Consider the following 21,928-nt stretch of genomic DNA (forward strand, 5'->3'; position numbering starts at 1 on the left):
AAGTTTGTGTGCTAGCGCGAGAAGCATCCAGCTGCAGACCCGAAGCCGAACTTTTGTCACTTCCGTCAAGCGAGGGGCTTGTGACAAGTGAGGGGCTTGTGTCAAGTGAGGGGCTTGTGTCAAGCGAGGGGCTTGTGACAAGTGAGGGGCTTGCGTCAAGTGAGGGGCTTGTGCTCCGGGTCTGCAGCTGGACAGTATCGTGCTAGCGCGTTGCCTTCAGTGGAACAGTGATCGTACGGACACTTCTACTTGCTGCTCTCTGTTCAACAACCCACTGTTGGAGTTTGTCCTCCAGCTGCAGCCGTCTCGCTCTGTTCCCTCTAAACTCTGTTTAGTCTTCTTTACTTGGCGCAGGTCGTCTTGTTGCTTCCTCCACTTCGGCACCATTGATTGGTTCATGTTCAACTCTCTCTCTGCTGCTCTATTCCCGTGTTCTACTGCGTGACTAATGGCCTTGAGTGTGAACTCTGCGTCGTAAGCGTGTCTCTTAACAGGAGCCATTTTGGGCTCTTTACACAAACACACACATGGAAATGAAACGTCACGCTTCACACAGTCGTATATCTCAACATGCACCGCGCGTTACTTCTTCTACGGAGAAAATAGAGTCGGCAGCTGCTCACCGTAGTTGGAGACCTGTTGTGGCTCAATATTGGTCCATATATAAGGAGCACCGGATTATAAGGAGCACTGTCGGCTTTTGAGACATTTGAAGGTCTTTACATGCGCCTTATAGTGCGGAAAATACGGTAGTTAAATTAGTTCTTAAACCATTAGCTGTGTTTCTTCAGTATTTAGTAGTACTTTTTTTAATGCAAATTGGTGTAGTGGTTAGCATTGTCTCCTCACAGTGAGAAGGTTCCAGGTTTGCATCCCGGCTGGGGCCCTTCTGTGTGGAGTTTGCATGTTCTCCCCGTGTCTGCGTGGGTTTTCTCCGGGTTCTCCGGTTTCCTCCCACAGTCCAAAGGCGTGCAGGTGTTCGGTTCATTGATGACTCTAAATCACCCGTAGGTGTGAATGTTTGTCTGTCTCTGTTCGTCTGTATGTGCCCTGCGATAGACTGGCGTCCTGTCCAGGGTGGACCGATGTTAGCTGGGATTGGCTCCAGCGACCCCGACCGGGACAAGAGGCTGAAGATGAATGAATGAATGAATTACAAAAGCCATAAAAATTCCTCACCTAAAAAGAGTAGTCGCACTAAATGGGATATGGAAACGCCTTTTCTGAAAACGTTCCTCCGTAGCAGACGTTTAACTCACGAGTGATCAGCTGTTTTTGCTGTCGCCGTCTTCTTGGATAAGCCCATAATATTAAAGTCTTTGTCTCCAGAGAGCATGAAACATGGACAGTACCAGCTGACGTGAAAGAACTGGAGACCTCTCTCAATTTTTCTCTTGTAGATGCACAACGCAACTTGTTTTGTTTCCGGTCAGCAGCCTTTGCTTCTTCTACTCTGTTTACTGGTGGATTACACCCATGTGTAGCCTATAGTGCCAATTTCTGACGACACTGGGAGACCAGTGTGTGAGTGTGTGTGTGTGTGTGTGTGTGTGTGTTCACGTCTATTTAACAGCTACCAGGGGGAAAAAAATCACACTAATGGAAAATAATCATTTTAAATGACAGAAAGCTTCACAGATGTTTAAAAGTCCTTGAAGTAACGTCGACACTTGTTGATGTGGTGGGATTTTTATCTAACAAGGAGGTGAAAAAACACACAGGACCTTCAAAAGGCTTTTTTCCCCCTGTCGCCGTGGTTACTATATGCGTCTTCCCACTTTGCAGTTTCCATGGTGACAAAATGTCTTCTCCTCTCTCTTCCTCTTTTAGTGTCACCGAGACACCGTCACCACTACCTGTAGACAAGGTAAGAACAGAAGTGTGTGTGTGTGTTTGTACGTGTGTGCGTGCGTGTGTGTGTACGTGCGTGCGTGCGTGTGTGTGTACATGTACGTACGTGTGTGAGTACTAGTGTACGTGTACGTACGTGTGTGTGTGTGTGTTTGTTAGGTAGTTTTCACGCACATAAGTAGTCTTTGCATGCACACACACACACACACACACACACACACACACACACACACTCAGTGGAGTAGTCAGCTGATGGAGGAATGCAGGGATTTCTGCCAGTTTCTGTCGCTGCACTACAGAAATCTGTCATGTGGAGCAGAGTTTTATTTTTTTCCCACAGTCTTTTGTGTCTTTATGTTTCTTTAAAACGGTTTAAACTTCAACTGAAATTAAATCGATTTTTTTCTGCTCTGAAAACAAAGTCCTGTGTTTTCTTTAGAGGAAACACATGAAAAGGGAAATTTATGTTTAGATATTGTTTGATTTTGTGATGGTGCCCCTCGGTTGTGAATAATTTGATGGAGTAATGCTGTGGTGTCTGTTTGTAGAGCACTGCAGGGACGATGTTTCGTTGTAGGCTGACCCTGACGTTAGCACTGATTGATATAATTTTGTTTACTGCTCTGTGGCGAACAAAAGTTTATGTTACTTACACGTTTTGTTCAGCATCGTCACAAATTCACGCCACTTTTATGATTTTTGAAGCGTAAATGCAACTGAAGTAAAAAGCTAACGTAGCTTCCCACTGATTTCACTTGATGATGTTTGCAGTCTCATTTAACCTCTTCTAACCGCCTTTAAAAGACACGTACAAGCTTCAAATTTACGACGTATTTTATCTCTTAGAACAGGACGTTAAATCTCTTAAGCCCGTGTTAACCGCGGACCTTATTATGGCGTTTAACCAAAAACCCACTGACTCCAACACGAGCAAACCGTAATTGCTAACTCACGACCGCCTTTTAGGACTCGTTCCTGCAGCACTCTCTGTAGACAGACTTTAGTTTTTTTTTAAGTTTAGTTTAGTTAGTTTATGTCGAATATGTGAAAAAACTAAATTATCATACATTAATGGGCAGTCGTAAAGAAAAGGAGAGAGAAATAAATGTACAATAACAAAGTAAACGAAAAATATTAATAAAATTCTGTTTACATATCTGAAAAGGAGTGAGAAGAAGTATAAACTTATTTAATTCCACCTCTTTTTAATAAATATTACTGTAATATTTTGCCTTCTATCTAAAAAGTAATAATAATAATAATAATAATAATAATAACTTCCATTTGTCATTCTTCAATTATCCTTGTTCTGTATCTAACAAAGCATAATTCTGTTACAGAGATGTTTATCTTAATAAAATATTATATTATTCTTTATATTATTATAATATATAACATACACACACATACTGAAGATGACACAGAATACGATATAGCTACCTATACAAACATACACACGGACGTACACACACACACATACTGAAGATGACACAGAGTTCAATATAGCTTCCTATATAAACACACATACACACACACACATATATACACATATACATACATACACACACACACGTACTGAAGATGACACAGAGTACGATATAGCTACCTATACAAACACACACACACACACACACATATATATATATGTATATATATATATATATATATATATATATATATATATATATATATACATACACACACACACACACACACATACTGAAGATGACAAAGAGTACGGTATAGCTACCTATATAAGCACACATACACACACGTACTCACACACACATATATATATACACATATACATACATACACACACATACTGAAGATGACACAGAGTACGATATAATTACCTATACAAACATACATACACACAGACGTACGTACACACACATATATATATACATATATATACACATATACATACATATACACACACATACTGAAGATGACACAGAGTACAATATAGCTACCTATATAAACACACATACACACGGACGTACTCACACACACACACATATATATATAAACACATATACATACATACATACATGCATGCATATGACATACACTTTATATGACTTAATAAAATCTTTGCTCTATGATTTACTATAACCCACAGCTTTCCTGCTAAAGTGTCCTTCTTACCCAGCCTACCAACTTGAACACACGCTTGTCCCTGCGCACCGTAGCTTGTTGAATTAGCGATCAAACAACACAGTTCACGGGCTGGATGGCGAATAAGCTGCTTGGCATTTAACAGCATATAAACATACTAATTATTCAAACGACAAACATAATCTGGATCAAGATTGTTTGTTTATGTGATGTGTTTATGTAAAAAATATGAAATGGTATCTGCTTCAAAAACCCTTGATTAGACACGCTATAGCTGTGGTCATTTAAATGTGACACGTGCTACTTTACGGGGAGCGTGTGAATCAGCGTGGAGCTGCAGGCATCCAGCGTATAATTCATCAAACAACACTGGACTAAACCAACGAATCGCTCCTCATCACGTCCCACACCGAGACCGCCCAATACATGACAAACAGTACCATACTTGCAATGCAAAACACTATAATGTGGTAACACACACACACACACACACACACACACACACACACACACACACAATCATTTTATATTCGGACCATACTGTATGTGCCATGTTAGCGTTCTCTGTTGCCTCACCCAGTTCTGTGTTTCCCTGCAACGTTGAGAACAACAGGGCCTCAGTGTAACCTGTCTGAGGAATGTAGGCTGGAGCTGATGGTGTGTGTGTGTGTGTGTGTGTGTGTGTGTGTGTGTGTGTGTGTGTGTGTGTGTGTGTGTGTGTGTGTGTGTGTGTGTGTGTGTGTGTGTGTGTGTGTGTGTGTGTGTGTGTGTGTGTGTGTGTGTGTGTGTGTGTGTGTGTGTGTGTGTGTGTGTGTGTGTGTGTGTGTGTGTGTGTGTGTGTGTGTGTGTGTGTGTGTCAGGGAGGAGCTGTGATTAGATTTGAACCACTTCTCTAACATAATTAAGTGTCTTTACAACAGGATCCTTGCACCTCCCGAGTCTCAAAGGACAAACGTGCACACAGTGAATCACACGCTCAGAAACACACACACACACACACACCCAGACTTAAGGGTGGAAATGTACTGAATGCACAGAAAGAAAGTGTGGGTTTTGGACAAGACTACATGTAGCAGTGGCTTCACAGCAAATGGGTCGTGATGCACCTGGTTGAAACGCCATGAGGCTTTTTTTTAACCATTTAAATCAGGTGAGGAACAGTTCTGCTTTTTTGGAAATACGCTTAAATGTTCAGGTGGATATGAATCTCACGACTGCGTGTCAAGTACAGTACATAGCTGGATTAGCTTAGCATAAAGACTGGAAAACAGGGAACCTGTTAGCCCTGTTAGCCTCTGTCATAGGTAAAAAATATATAACTACGGGCACCTCTAAATGTAAAAAACACAGATTGTCGGGATATGCTTGTGACAAATGACTGCTGTGTCATTGCGTACAACCGGTTCACTAGTCTATGATTATCGGCACTACTGTAGATCTGACTTTAGGTAGTTGAAGGCTCATCCCAAATGCTGAGCAGTGAGTGTGTCGAGTTTGTGTAATGCTGTCTGTGCTCCTGTCTTCTGTGTGTGTGTGTGTGTGTGCGTGTGCGTGTGTGTGTGTGTGTGTATAGCCATTTTTTTTTACCTTCGTGAGCTTTCATCTGTTTATCCACCTTCTTTTCAAACACAAAGCTGAATGAACTCCATGTGTTTTCTAGGTTGCAGCCAACACTCCCAGTATGTATTCTCAGGAACTGTTCGAGCTCTCCCAGTATCTACAGGTAACACGCTGACACCTACTGGTTATTCTTTGAAATTACACCATAGATCAGAGGCAGCAAATCTGAGGAGTATTCAAGTTGGTTCATGTATTTAATATTAAGGGCGCACTCACACTGTCCTTCTGTCCCGGGCCAAAACCGTTTTTTCAGCTAAAGCCTAGTACGTTTAAGCAGTGTGAGTGCACCTGCTCCACGCATAACTGCGGACAGCTGGCCGTCCACAGTTGGAAAGAGGTGGGCTTTAGCGGAGCCGCTTGCACATGTACGAGCACGAGCGTGCGCACGTGTACGAGCACGAGCCCTACGGCGGTAGCAGTATGTGCGCCTGTTCGGACATGTAAATAGAAGGACGGACCATGCGCGGACATTTAACAACAACAACAATGGCGGTGAAAGGTTCACGTTAGTGTGATGCGGAGGTGGAGTGTTTACTGCAGATTTGGTCGATGAAAAGATTAAAAACAGTCGACAAGACGCACAAAAACTCTGAGGTCTACGGAAAGATTTGTAAACAAAGCCACACAGATGCGATCAATGCGTGTTACGGCGTGATGGCGTATGGACAGCAAGAAGCATTTGCGCGAGGCCCTGGCAGTGTGAGTACAAACGGGCCTGGGACGCGGGGGGAGAAAGAGGGGGGACAAGTACCCTAAAGCCCGGGGCGCGGTACGGAAGGACAGTGTGAGTGCGCCCTAAATCATTAAAAGTTACCTGAACATTTTCAGTGTAGACAGGACAAAGAAGAAGACAAGAACCTGCAGCGCTTCAATGATAAGAACTGACCGAATTACACAGCGCAAAGCGAAAATTATTCATTTTTTCTCCTACTCAAAATTATACCAACAAAAAAAACAAGAGCCACCAGCAAGTCAATGTTTATAGAATTACATGTTTACAGTTTATTTTAAATAAATCTTTAGACCTTGTTCTCTCTGCTATAACTTATCTTATCTTATATCTTGTTGCTTTTGTTCTTCCTGGTTTCTTTATTTTTCTTACCTCTCTCCCTCTCCGTCCCGTTTGCTAGGAGGCCTTACACAGAGAGCAGATGTTGGAGCAGAAGCTAGCCACTCTGCAGCGTCTGCTAGCCAACACTCAGGAGGCCTCAGAGAGCAGCTGGCAGGTAAGAAATACCTTTAACATGCTTTGAGCCCAAATATCATGATACAGCACTTATAATACAGTCACATGCACATAACCCACACGCTGGAAATGTAACATCTACGTAAGATTCATCAATTTGTACCGCACACTACACAGGTCGGCACACCGTGTATCATCAGCTGATGATGCTATAATGACCGTGTGCGTGCGTGCGTGCGTGTGTGTGTCTTTAACTTAATGAACACACTCTGATCAAACACACTCTGAAATATTGAGACGTAAAGTTTTACTGCGGCATAAACACACTGACCGTAAATCCCGTTTCATATTCTCTGATTAGCTTTATGAGTGCTGGGAAGGCTCCTCTTCACTCTCTCTGGCACTTTAGCCTTTGGTAACTTCCTCCGCAACGTAACGGCTGCTGTACACAAGCACAGGCTCAGACACGAGACCTTTTTCTATTCAATCATCGCTGGAATATTAAGAAAAACTTCCAAAATGTTGCAAAAAAAAACCCCAGAAATGCGAATTAGATATGTTTCCATCAACTGGTTTGAAGTGAATAAACTAGACAACGGTGCACAAGTTGGTGTTTTTGGCTGCGCATGGTTGTAATCCATCAGTAGAGTAGAAGAAGTAGAGACAGCAAACTGACCATCTACAGCGGAAACAGCTGATGAGTCAACTGAGGTAAATGTTTGCTACGTCAGAACTTATTCAGCTTATTTAAGATGTTTCCATTTCCCATTTAGCACGTTTTTTTCCACAAAGCCCAAAACCACCTTAAGCAAGAGAGGGTGTTTTGCTCAGTTGAGGAGGATTTATTGGATTTTGGCATTTCCATACGGTTTTTCTAATTATCTTCTTCAAATGCAAATAAAAATAGGTGAAATTAAAACACAGCTGCTTACTGTATGAATCAACGGATCAACACAGTATATGATGGTAGATAGATGGATAGATAAGCTTTATTTCAGACTCAAGGTCCATACAAAAAAGTCAAATTAAGACACACAATACAAAAGGATAAAGAATCACACAATAAAATAATAATAAAAACAAAAAACATAATAATCTAATGCCTGATTTTTAAAGGACACTTATACCAGTGTCCCCAGAACAGAGACGTGCAGCGTGTGTCACTATACATAACGTTCACCACTGCCACAACAGTTAGATTCAGGCAGATGAACCCGTGCGTTACATTTCTCAGAACTGCGTGCAGTGTGTTCACTCCCGTGCTCACAAACAGCTCACTCGCACTGGTCCATCTGGGCCTTTTTAAAAGTATCCTCAGAGCGTCATTGCACGCCACCTGCAGTCTCTGAAGGCTGGCTTTTTTATCTATGAGTTTCAGACTCTCTGGAAACGTATTTTAATGTATTTTCTGGGGGCTGTTTCCTGTTGTCACACTGACAACATGATATATCTTAGATGCATTATGTTGCATATCCAAATATTGCCTGTATAATGATACCGCTGTCTACATTTACAGCATCTTGTGATACATTTTACTCTGATCTCCCACCTCTGATTATATGTATATTTTACTGTAATGTACAAGATTTAACTGTATTGCTGTGATCACGTAATTTTGAAACTACATGCTCCAATTGGTAAACACCATTATTGTAGTGTTATTGTGATATAGTGTCTATCTGCGATACTGTCCTTTATTGTTGTTCATATTTTGTATTTTATATTTTATTTTTAGTACTTCTGATTGCTTTTACCGCTGCTACGATGACCTCATTTCCCCTCGGGGATAAATAAAGTTATCTATCCATCAATATATATAATCTCAAAATCCTAGTCGTCATAATGACAGGAAATTTAATTTTAGTTAAAAATGTAAAGCAGTCAAATATGCCTCACATCAGTGCAAATCTATCGTGTACAACAACTCAACAATCGTTTAATATTAGTTTGATTTACCCATCATCCACTTTTATGTCATATGTTATGAACAAACATGTCCAACGCTGCTGGAAACTGAGTGTGTCTGTGTGTGTCTGTGTCTGTCTGTGTGTGTGTGTGTGTGTGTGTGTGTGTGTGTGTGTGTGTGTGTGTGTGTGTGTGTGTGTCCTCACCAGGCTCTGATTGACGAAGACCGTCTGCTCTCCAGACTGGAGGTGATGGGCAGTCAGCTACAGGCGTACTCTAAGGTAATAGACACACTCATGTGGCGGAGTATCTCATGATAAAATAAATAACCATCTGCAATAAGTGGATCAAAATGAAATCAACATTATCATCCATTTAAAAAACCTTCTCCGACAGTCCCAGACGGAGGAAGGGATCCGAAAGGAGCTCTTGGCTCTTCAGGAGGACAAACACAACTACGAGACAACAGCAAAGGAGTCTCTGAGGAGAGTCCTGCAGGAGAAGATTGAGGTGGTTAGGAAGCTGTCTGAGGTGGAGGTAAGGCGCCCTTTTACATTACTGTGTATTCACACTCGATCACGCTCATGTCTTTTTTTTAAACATATGTTTATTGCACATTTTGTTAATTTACAAACGGTGAAGAACATAGAACAAGAAGGCACCTACAAACATACAAGAAAACAATAATAATAGCAATAATAATGAAAGTAAAATTAATTAATAAGTAACTTTTAATAACACTTTTAACCACAAAACAAAATATCATTGCATGTGTAAGAATCATGGTGGTAGAAAGAAAATAATGAATAGATGAAGAATAAGTGCGTCTCTCTCTCAATTCAATTTCAATTTCAACAAGCTTTATTGGCATGACTGTGGTTCACAATATTGCCAAAGCTACAGAATTACAGAAAAAAGTAATGATGATGATAATAATAATAACAATAATAATAATAATGATGATGATGATAATAACAACAATAATAATAATGATGATAACAATAACAACAACAATAATAATAATAATGATGATATCAATAACAATAATAAGCAGCATATCAGTGTGCAGGTCAACTCATGTGGAGGAAATCATGTCAGGTGTTGTTGTGCAGGTCGTCTCTTCTCCTGTGGCAGGCGTTCACATATCTCGCTGCATCTACAGCAGTGCCACTTTTTTCTCCCAGTAAATGTTGTAGCTTTTCTTGGTCGGATAGTTTGGGGAAGTCTGGGCTTGAACCTGTGATTTTAGTGTATATCAGGGTTCTGAGATCAGTGTATGTGTCGCAGTACAACAGGAAGTGTTGCTCTGTCTCCACCTGTCTGTGTGGACAGAAGCGAGATGGTCTCTCTCTCTCTCTCTCTCTCTCTCTCTCTCTCTCTCTCTCTCTCTCTCTCTCTCTCTCTCTCTCTCTCTCTCTCTCTCTCTCTCTCTCTCTCTCTCTCTCTCTCTCTCTCTCTCTATATATATATATATATATATATATATATATATATATATATATATATATATATATATATATATATATATATATATATATATATATATGTGTAAAGGTCTAAATGTTTATACTAATTCAAGATAAAATGAAAAGATAGACAAATCTTCGGTTCAGCTCATCATTCCATCTACTTCAATGTTATTTTTCTATAAGTAAATTACAGAAAACCTTCCAGATTTTCCAAAACTTGTCAAACTTACTTTTCGCGGTGTAGCTTATTTTTCTAAAGCCAAGTAGAAAGACGTCCCTGTTAACCATTGCGAAGTAGTTAAAGGTTTATCCCTTTTCCATAAACAGGCTTTACATATTTTAGCTTCCAGAAAACAGATATTGAGTGAGGATTTTTAATTTTTGGAGGTCACAAAGTTGTCCGGTTTAATATTCAGAAAACGTGACTTTGGTTTACGAGATACTTCCTTTTCAATGATTCGACTGGCCAGGCCATCGCGGTCATTTATCATTTTGAGGCATGATGCTCATTTTTTGTTCTTACCGTCCTGCAGCGCTCACTCAGTAACACGGAGGATGAGTGCACCCACCTGAAGGAGATGTCTGAGAGGGGCCAGGAGGAGCTGAGGGAGCTCGCCAGCAAGTACAACGCCGCCGTCAACGAGATCAAAGAGCTCACCGACAAAATTAAGGTACCTGCACAGACACTGGTGTGTTTCTACTAGAACATGTTCACATGCTTAAATCGGGGCTCAACAGATTCATGTTCTTCGGTTTGTGATCAGTGGCGTCCACGTTTTAACACGTTAAGAATAGGGATAGAAAACGGCACTGTACGCGCCCCATAATAAAACTAGACACCTGCATCAGACAACACTACACATGTTTGTGTTTCAGAGAAGCAAATTAAGTTTTTTCACTGTGTGGTGAAAAGTTCAACAACGTTTCAGGGCGCACTCACACTGTCCTTCCGCACCGCGACCCGGGCTTTAGGGTACTTGTCCCCCCTCCCTCTCCCCCCCGCGCCCCAGCCCTGTTTGTACTCACACTGCCAGGGCCGGCAAATGCTTCTTGCTGTCCATACGCCATCACGCCGTAACACGTCACACGCATTGATCGCGTGTGTGTGGCTTTGTTTCCAAATCTTTCCACAGACCTCGGAGTTTTTGTGCGTCTTGTCGACTGTTTTTGAATATTTTCATCGACCAAATCTGCAGTAAACACTCCACCTCCACATCACACCAACATGAACCTTTCACCGCCATTGTTGTTGTTGTTAAATCTCCGCGCATGGTCCCTCCTTCTATTTTCTATGTCCGAACAGGCGCACATACCGCTACTGCCGTAGGGCTCGTGCTCGTGCTCGTACAAGTGCGCACGCTCGTGCTCGTACATGTGCAAACGGCTCCGCTAAAGCCCACCTCTTTCGCTTGTGCGCGAGTGCGGGTGCACTCACACTGCTTAAAGGTACTAGGCTTTAACTGAAAAACCGGTTTTGGCCCCGGCCAGAAGGCCAGAAGGACAGTGTGAGCAGGCTCTCAAACAAGTTAGCAAATTCATTCATCTGACAAAGAACCAGAAACAAACATTTTACATAAAGAAAAATTACATTTGTACATTTTTGGTTCTTTTTGCTAACCTGGCAACCACTTCTAAACGTTAGCGTTGAGCCCTGTGTTTTAATAGTGTTCATTTTATTATCCTCTCTTTCTACCCTTTTGTCATATTTCTGTCCTTGTGACGAAGTCTTACAGGATGCAGACTGGCTACTCTGATTTGTTTTTGCGAAGTGTGCATCGGTTAGAACGCGCTCCATAAAGTTCCCCCAAGACTTAAGTGAATGAGGAAGCAGGAGACAGTCAATCCCTTTTAGTTTAGTTTAGTTTAGTTAGTTTATGTCGAATATGTGGAAAAACTAAATTATCATACATTAATGTGCAGTCGTAAAGAAAAGGAAAAATAAAACTGAGAAAAATAAATGTACAATAACAAAGTTTAACAAAGTAAATTGAAAAATATTAATAAAACTCTGTTTACATATCCGAAAAGGAGTGGGAAGAAGTATAAACTTATTTAATTCCACCCCTTTTTAATAAATATTACTGAAATATTTTTCCTTCTATCTATAAAGTAATAATAACAATAATAATAACTTCCATTTGTCATTCTTCAATTATCCTTGTTCTGTATCTAACAAAGAATAATTCTGTTACAAAGATGTTTATCTTAATAAAATATTATATTAGTCTTTATATTATTATAATATATAACACACACACACACACATACTGATGATGACACAGAGTACAACATAGCTGCCTATATAAGCATACATACACACCGACGTACACACACACACACACATATATATATGTATACACATATACATACATACACACACACATACTGAAGATGACACAGAGTACGATATAGCTACCTATACAAACACACATACACACGGACGTACACACACACACACACACATATATATACACATATACATACGTAAATATTACACACACACACACACATACTGAAGATAACACGTAGATACATAAATAACAAAGTAAATAAACAATATACACACAGTAATAATCACACAACCTCCTAATTTCTGTACCTTGTAAAAATCATCTCCTTATATATTTTTTCTTTATGGCGCTTTATTCCAATATTAGCAGAGTACACAGTTGTGTTGTGTGTTTGTGTGGTTCTGGAATAAACCAAAAACAATAACAGCCATCAATAACACAGGTCACAATATGCTTGATCATAGCACACAATCCAAAATAATATAATTATCATTAGCATGGAAACATATACGTCACATACTGAAGTAATATACATGATATCACAATAACTGACAACTTAGAGAACGGTCAGTGCCATAAATGTAACATTAATGACCATTTAAACCATCAGAAGCATTAGCTGACACTGCTAGAATACACATTGTAGCACAAAGTATGACCTCAACTAACAGACGTATGAAACAAATTAAATATACAGCAATGAAATGCATCCAGTAAATAAACAATATAACTCACGTTTCTCTGGCCGCACACTGAACCAACACAACTTCTGCCAGCCACACACAGGTCTCACTTCCGTCAATCTCTTCTTCTCTCACAAGCAGCGTCACTCTGCCCAGTAGAGCGTGATAGCGCCCCTAGTGGCTGGACCTGGCTAAATCACCTGCTGTCATGCAGCCTCCAGAACAATCCTTTTCTTTCCTTGTGACTTTAAATTTTGTCTTCCTTCTTTCTCCTCCCCTCCTTTTCCCCCGCTTGTCTCCTGTTTTCCCTTCTCCTCCTCTTTTATCTTTCACCTTTTTCTATTTACTCGCTCTTTATTCCACTTTCTTCTACCTTATTCTCCTTTCCTGTTCTATCATCTTCTTTATTCCTTCTCACTCCTCTGTCCCCTCCCTCCCTCTCCCTCTCCAGGCAGCGGAGGGCCGGCAGGAGGAACTGACCCAGCGGGGAGCGACGGAGAAGAGGGAGTTGGAGCTGCGGATCGAGGAGATGGAGGAGAAGGAGCAGGTTCTCCAGGCTCGCATCGAAGCTCTGCAGGCCGACAATGACTTCACCAACGAGAGGCTTGCTGCCCTGCAGGGTACACACACACACACACACACACACTCACACTCACACTCACACTCAGAGCCCAGCACTCATTTTTAACTTGCTGACATACTGCACCTTGCAAGCCAATCACTCTAACTTTAACACAGGAGCAACCACTGGCTCAACACAACACATCTTTTACCAATCAGGGGGCTCAGCTGGGACTTCCTGTCAGTCAACGCTTCTCTCTGCTGTTGTTGTTGTTGTCGTTGTTATTTACAGTGCGGTTAGAACAGCTACAAGAGAAAAGCATTAAAGAAAACAACAGCCTGGGTGAGTGCACATGTCTCTGGTCTGCTCTGGGACACCCGTCCTCTCCGCCGCCGTTTGTCTCTGTTGCCACAAACTTCACTTCCTCATCCTGCACTAATGATGCATGACAAGTTCCTGCATGGTGTCCATGTAACTTCCTGTTGCTCGCTGCTCTCTTTGTTCATCTGTCTCTCTGTCTGTCACAGTGGAAGTCTCTTGTCTTTCTTCTGTCTTGGTGTTGTTTATGGTTGCTTGATGTCTGGCCCTCAGGTGTCATCTTGTAGTTTAAAGGGACATGTGATATTGATTCACGCTCAATCCATACTTTACTGATGTACAGTCCACGTAAGCCCTCAGCACATCCCTGTCAAGATCTTAAATCATTCAGAAAGAATAAACCGTCACTTTTCATGATTTACATTCAGAAACCTCAACACAGTCACAGTGGCAGCTGCCTATAACAGCAGGCCGGTTACTGTTAGCAACACCAGTCATCAGACCACCGAAATAAAGAAATTCAAAACAACAAATAACTTTCACTGCTGAATTACAATCTTTACTAATAATTCAAATAATTTATTTTAGAGTAGGAGTCAGTACAATAACATTAAAACAATCATGAATACCTATTGAAACTATATTCTATTAAACAAATGTATACTAAAGTGTACAATCCAATAACATGTCTAGTGGTGTAATAGTGCTCATATTGTGCAGAAGCACAGGGACTCCTTAGACAGGATGCCTGGCTGCACCTTGGCCGTATTAAGAGAACTGGACTCCTGGTTCAAAAATGTGCAAATCATTACAATGAAAGTTGCTCAGCGCGTGCGTAAGCTGAAAAAGTTGCACGTTTTTAGCCTCGTAGCGCAGAAGGATTTAAATCATTCTCTGGCGAAAAAAGATTGAGATTATTTTTATTTTTTCATTCAACTTAAATTGTGACAAAGCACAGAGAAATTTCCCAATTTAGTGTTTAAAAAATCTCATCCATATTGTGTATGAGAAGACTTTCTTAGCCAAAGTGTGTGACGTAAACCTGCAACGTCAACTGTGCCCTGTGTGAGGATTTCAAACGTGATCTTTGAGTGACGGGGTGGCTGCGGCTGCTTCAGAGGAGGCAGGTTGTCTCAGGAACACGGTGGCGTTCTGTTGAGCCTGAACGGGGCTTGTTGGGGTTTCTGGATCATCTGGGTTGTTTCTGTGGTTGCTGAACTGTCCACTGCTTTGTTTTTCTTCTTCTGGGGAAAACGAGCTTCGGGTCACTGATTGACTTCTTGGTGATTGAATGAAAACACTGAATATGAATGCTGGAGGTGACTGCTGTCTCACTGCTCACTCCGCCACAGAAGCCACTTTGTGAAGGAATCTGCCATCATTTGGTCATGAACATGTTGTTCGACAAACTTGTGTGTGTGTGTATACATATATATGATCTGGTCACATGACAGATGTCGACATTGTCTCCCACGGACCAGTAGAGGAGCCTGTCGAAGACAAACAGAGCCCGCAGACACCTGACAGCCAGGAGGAAGACGAGGATGAGGAGGATACAGACACTGATGATGGTGCATTTGGTGAAGATGAAGATGTTGATGGTAGTCAGTTTGATTATCATACAGCTTAAGTTTTATAAAGCACTGTTCTTTAGCAGGGTTGGATATACAGAATAAAAGTAAACACTTTAACATAATAGAGACAGAACGCAGCGCGTCAAACTCTGACAACCACACCGGCCGGAGGGGAAAACAATCAGCGGCTAGAGCTGAAACTTAGTCAGCAATTATTAGATCTAAGCATTTCAAAGGGTTATTTTAGCACCATGTGTTTACCAGAGAGGACAAGTTAGCTGTTGGTGAGATAATGTTAGCTATGTGTTAGCAGGCAAACATAATAATGCACATCCTTCTGATTTATCCACATTTCAACACTACCGTCCAATTCTTAAGCTTAACTTTAAACATATTTAGCCTCAATCTAACATTTAGATATCTGACTGATACACTGCTTGCTGCACACGTTATGTTAGCATATGGAAATCTATTTATGCTGATGTGCCACGTCTTATCACCTGTATCCACTTTTGTGTTCGTAAAGGCTCATGTTTTGTTTTTATAAAATAGTTCTGGGTTCCTTACACAGTTGGTAGAACATCTCACCACACAGCAGCTTTAAGGCTATTTCTGCTGTTTGCTATCACGGAGGCACCTTCACACTACACACACTCAATGGAGGGCGATTTATTGTCTCCAGTATCTAATATAACGCTACATGCAGGGAAGTAACGTTTATTCTTTGACGTTTCGTCTCTCACAAATTGTCTCTCCACGGGCGCCGGCATTGTTCTCCGACTTATCTTGGTGAGGTCGGGGTTGGTTGAGCTCCTCCGAGTTAGCGACCTGGAGGTTCCACTTTGACAAGTGTTCCAGTTTCGTTCGTTCGTTCGTTCGTTCGTTCGTTCGTTCGTTCGTTCGTTCGTTTGTTTGTTCGTTCGTTCATTGTTGTGTTATAACGTGCATTATGCGACCAATATGATGTAACAGTTCTGGTTCATTTGCAAAGACATTACCTTCTTAGTCTTAGGGCGCACTCACACTGTCCTTCCGCACCGCGACCCGGGCTTTAGGGTACTTGTCCCCCCTCCCTCTCCCCTCGCGCCCCAGCCCCGTTTGTACTCACACTACCTGGGCCTCGGCCAATACTTCTTGCTGTCCATACGTCATCACGCCGTAACACGTCACACGGATTGATCGCGTGTGTGTGGCTTTGTTTACAAATCTTTCCACAGACCTCTGAGTTTTTGTGCGTCTTGTCGACTGTTTTTGAATATTTTCATCGATCAAATCTGCAGTAAACACTCCACCTCCGCACCACACCAACGTGAACCTTTCACCGCCGTTGTTGTTGTTAAATGTCCGTGCATGGTCCGTCCTTCTATTTACATGTCCGAACAGGCGGACATAACGCTACTGCCGTAGGGCTCGTGCTCGTGCTCGTGCTCGTGCTCGTACACGTGCGCACGCTCATGCTCGTACATGTGCAAACGGCTCCGCTAAAGCCCACCTCTTTCAAGCGGGCCGTGGACGGCCCGCTGGCCGCAGTTATGCGCAGAACGGGTGCACTCACACTGCTTAAAGGTACTAGGCTTTAGCTGAAAAAACGGTTTTGGCCCCGGTCAGAAGGATAGTGTGAGTGCGCCCTAAGAACCTTTCTTTGCGATTTTAATTTTAAATTAATTTAATTTTCTTCTTTTTTTGGAAGTTCAACCTCAACTCCATCAACATTTAAAAGCACAATTTATATCCCACAGCCATTACAGCATAAATCTGTATATATTATATCTGCCATTTCCCTGAGGTTATATAAAATATGTTATTTTCTTGGTTTCCGCGCTGTGTTATGGAGCACTGCAGTTTTTGATGCCTTTCCCTAAAATTAAGTATATAGAAGATAATATTTCCCCCCCCATTAAAACAGTGGCATTTTGTAAAAAAAAACAAAAAAAATGACATTTAAAGGATTAAAATTCAGGAAATGAGTGAGTATTTGGTAGTTATGCTCAGGACTGAAGTTGATTTTAATGATTTAACTCAGTGAAAGAATATAAATATGTAATTTTATTGGCATTTTGGTCCTCTAAAGACATCAGAGACACTTTTTTAAAGGTTGCACAAGGATTAAAAGAGCCTGATATTAAAAGAGTGATTCACTTGAAGGGATTTTACTGTAGATTTGTCTTGTAGGCTGTTTGGGCGATGGAGGTTGAGCCCTTGGTTGATCTGCATGGATCATGGCGACTGCACGTGTGGTGTCTTATTGGTCGTTTCGAGTGGGTTTTTTGGATTTCACTTTTTGTTTTGGTCGTCTTGAGTTTCCGCTTTGACTCTGGAGGTGAGATTTCATGCTCTGATGCAGAAACTCCTCCTAATATAGATTGATGAGATATTGGATTTCTATCACTGGGTGCTGAATTCCAAATTTTACATGTGATATGTTGAGTCCTTACCCCAAGTGAAGGAGTTCAAGTACCTCGGGATCATGTTCTCGAGTGAGGGGACGATGGAGCGTGAGTTTGGCCGGAGAATCGGAGCAGCGGGGGCGGTGTTGCAGTCGCTCTACCGCAAAGCTCTGAATCTACCGGTCAATCTTTGTTCCTACCCTCACCTGTGGTCATGAAAGCTGGGTCAGGACCCAAAGAATGAAGTCGGGGGTACAAGCGGCCGAAATGGGTTTCCTCAGGAGGGGGGCTGGAGTCTCCCTTAGAGAGAGGCGGAGAAGTTCAGCATCCGTGAGGAACTCGGAGTAGAGCCGCTGCTCCTTTGTGTTGAAAGGAGCCAGTTGAGGTGGTTCAGGATCATCTGGTAAGGATGAACCCTGGGCGCCTCCCTAGGGAGGTGTTCCAGGCACGTCCAGCTGGGAGGAGGCCTCGGGGAAGACCCAGGACCAGGTGGAGAGATTAGATCTCCACACTGGCCTGGGAACGCCTCAGGATCCCCCAGTTAGAGCTGGTTAATGTGGCCCGGGAAAGGGAAGTTTGGGGTCCCCTGCTAAAGCTGCTGCCCCCGCGACCTGACCCCAGATAAGAGAGTGAAGATGAGATGAGATGTTGAACCGAGAAGTGGTTGAGGGACAGAAATGTACGCTTTAGCTGTCTGCCTGCCTGTCCACATCCTGTCTGCTGTTACAGTGTTGTGGTATCTGTCCAGAAACACTGTTTTCTACCTTTTTATTTGTCTGGAAATATCTGCCATGTTTGGCTTTGACTTCTGCCCTGCACCGTTTGTTGATCAAAGCATCTATCTGTTCGTGTAGTTCTCGATCTCTCTGTTACTCGTTAGCTCTGTCATGCTTTCTACCTGCTTGTACCTGTCTGTCTTTTCTCCGTCATGATTTCTGTCTGCGGCTCTTTCTGTCTCGTCCTCTCGAATACAGGTTTGGGTATTGAGAGGAACCGAGTGTTTATACAGAAATATGGCTTTTTTTATTCTGCTCATCGATCCCATTAAGTTATAAAAGGACCTTCTGCTCTTCAATATGTAAAGCTGGTTATAAATGCATCAACACGAGTATATTGTCACAATATAGAAGACTAAATGTTAAAGTGAAATAAGTAGTTTTGATAATAATTAATACAATATAATAATAATTTGTCATAATGCCTCTTAATCAGCTGATAGGACCAGAAGGAAGACACATTAACTGGTTAGATAGATTATACCGTTTATTTTAACTGCATATTTTACCAAAAATATATATTTTTTAAACACAATTGGCAGCCTTAATCTTCTTCAAACCTTACATATGTGGCATCGATGAGCAGAATCGATAAATCCTTGAATTAAAAACCCAAACTCTGCCCTTGGTAGTCATCGTGGTAACGTCAGTGCTCTGTGTTTCTATCAGACAACTGTCATGTTAACAACAGCGGAGGAGACTCGACTAGAATCCAACAGTTGATTGAGTGTCAGCGTGAGTACAAACAGCCATTCCTGCTGTATGCTGCCACACACACACACACACACACTCATACACGCACGCACGCACGCACACACACACACACACACACACACACACACACACACAGAAGACCGGACGCCCATTACTGCCAGGAAAATATATATTTTTAAAACAAACTTGTTAATTCTAAATTATAAGATGGTAAATCTATTCTCAGTGAAAGTAAATACATATTTAATACCTCAAAATTTACTTTTTTGATATAAAGTCAGAAGTTTTTTGACGTAAAATTAAAGATTTTTAATTATTTCATTGTCTTTCTCATAATTTTGACTTAATAAGCAATGATTTTGTAGTTATTATCTCATTTCATTTAGCGTGGTTATTTTTATGAAGATGCCTAATAAGTGTATTTATTTTATTTTCCCGGTGGAAATGTGCTTCAATATTTATGTGACGTCTCTTTAAAGGAGCATGTTGTGGATCATTTGCTGACACGCTCTTGGTTGAAGAGTGTTTATGACTCAGAGTCATGTTCATAGGGTTGATGGGCAAAATATTGATATATCGACATTGTTATATATCTATAAATATATATGATTTAGATTTTCCATATCGTAATTTGACAAGTTTTACAATTAAGTGACCTAATTTAGTCTGTTTTAGCTGTTCTATTATTCGCTTTCACCCACTTTAGTCATTATATCCACATTACTGATGAGTATTTACCAAAACTCCTATTGTCCTATCTTTATATCTTTATTTTTTTATCCAGCCCTACACATGAGAAGTCGTTTAATTGCCAGTTAAACCGATAAAGAGCCTCTGCTGTGACGTGTAAAGTGTCTGCATACCCCCAAAAATATATTTCTCTCAAAGACACCATTGTGACGTCTTGGAAGAACTAGTTTCTTGACAGACCTGATGTCTTGGCAATAATTTATTCTTAATTTTAAAGTAAAGTTGATAATTCTTGGAGGTGAGGGACATCTTTGATTTGATCGGTCACAGATCATTTTGGTTTTATTTTGAGGTTTTGAGATTTTAACACATTGGGCCTCGTGCAAAAACCACTCGTATCAACAGATCCGTTTTTAAGGGCGCACTCACACTGTCCTTCCGCACTGGGCCAAAACCATTTTTTTCAGGTAAAGCTGAGTGCGTTTGACCAGTGTGAGTGCAACCGCTCCACGCATAACTGCGGCCAGCTGGCCGTCCACTTCCCCTCTGAGAGAGGTGGGCTTTTGTAAAGCGCGTTTGAACATGTACTAGCACGAGCGTGCGCACGTGTACGAGCACGAGCATGACGCCTACGACGGTTCTGACGTAATTTATGTGCGCCTGTTCAGACATAGAAAAAAGAAGGAGGGACCATGCGCGGACATTTAACAACAACAACAATGGCTGTGAAAGGTTCACGTTGGTGTGATGCGGAGGTGGAGTGTTTACTGCAGATTTGGTCGATGAAAAGATTCAAAAACAGTCGACAAGACGCACAAAAACTCTGAGGTCTGTGGAAAGATTTGTAAACAAAGCGACGCATCGTGATGACGTCATCAATGCGTGTGACGTGTTACGGCGTGATGACGTATGGATAGCAAGAAGCATTTGCGCGAGGCCCAGGCAGTGTGAGTACAAACGGGCCTGGGGTGCGGGGGGAGAGGGAGGGGGGACAAGTACCCTAAAGCACGGGGCGCAGTGCACAAGGACAGTGTGAGTGCGCCCTTAATGACTTGTCTGAGTGGTTTAGGAGAATTGGTTGCATTCACCAATTTTATCGTATTTTGAATTTTCTCTGAATTACAAACACTAGTTACATGATCCACACCTGTCGCAGGAGTAATGTAACTTTTTCTTCTATTTTTCATTACTTTGAAGTAATTTTGAATGTAAAAATCGTGCTTTATATACATTTATATATTTCTACTAGTAGCCTATTGTTATTTATTCAAATTGGCACAAGTTACATTTACAATATTTGGACAAAGGAGAATAAAAGAAAGGGATAAGAGGGAGATAAATCTGGTCACATTTGTAAATTAAAACATCTTCCATTCGTCACTTACTCTCTCGTACATCACAGTGACCGAGACTTCTCCTTAACCCCTGCAGTTCCCATTGTAGTCATCGATCGTCCGTCTGTGTCGAGATGTTTTTCTGAAGCCATTTTCACATCAAACTTTTTACTGTCACTTATTTTTAAAGTGCCAGTGCGACCCATTATCCGTTAACGACACTTTCTCCCATCCCTGGACTTCAGCAGGCCCTTCAATGCAATTAAATATATGGTTTACGGAGCTCTGAAAGTAGGACTTTGTAAGGTTTTTACCCATTTCTGGGAATATGAGACAGGACACGCAGCCTTTTATGGTGTTATTGTGTCATTGTTTTGTGGGTCAGTTATTTTCTGAAGTTTGGAGTGTTAACGTAGCGCACGCATACCGTACGGGTATTAAAGCACG

At 41.5% G+C, this 21,928-nt stretch overlaps 1 protein-coding gene across 11 annotated transcripts in view; it reads left to right on the forward strand.

The window, feature by feature from the left end:
• Positions 1–21,928, forward strand: part of slmapa (sarcolemma associated protein a) — an 82,197-nt gene that overhangs the window by 42,419 nt on the left and 17,850 nt on the right. For 2 of the 11 annotated variants that reach the window (XM_083938993.1, XM_083938990.1), the window contains exons 4-13: positions 1,831–1,867; positions 5,633–5,695; positions 6,723–6,818; positions 8,893–8,964; positions 9,080–9,220; positions 10,686–10,823; positions 13,578–13,746; positions 13,980–14,030; positions 15,461–15,607; positions 19,413–19,478. In XM_083938993.1, the coding sequence (XP_083795119.1) occupies positions 1,831–1,867; positions 5,633–5,695; positions 6,723–6,818; positions 8,893–8,964; positions 9,080–9,220; positions 10,686–10,823; positions 13,578–13,746; positions 13,980–14,030; positions 15,461–15,607; positions 19,413–19,478 (980 nt within the window). Of the gene's footprint in view, positions 1–1,830; positions 1,868–5,040; positions 5,123–5,632; positions 5,696–6,722; positions 6,819–8,892; positions 8,965–9,079; positions 9,221–10,685; positions 10,824–13,577; positions 13,747–13,979; positions 14,031–15,460; positions 15,611–19,412; positions 19,479–21,928 lie in introns of those variants that run through there. The other 9 variants (XM_083938994.1, XM_083938992.1, XM_083938996.1 and 6 more) reach the window with 9 other exon arrangements.

This window comes from Echiichthys vipera, assembly GCF_963691815.1.
Source record: "Echiichthys vipera genome assembly, chromosome: X".
Taxonomy (NCBI): Eukaryota; Metazoa; Chordata; class Actinopteri; order Perciformes; family Trachinidae; genus Echiichthys; species Echiichthys vipera.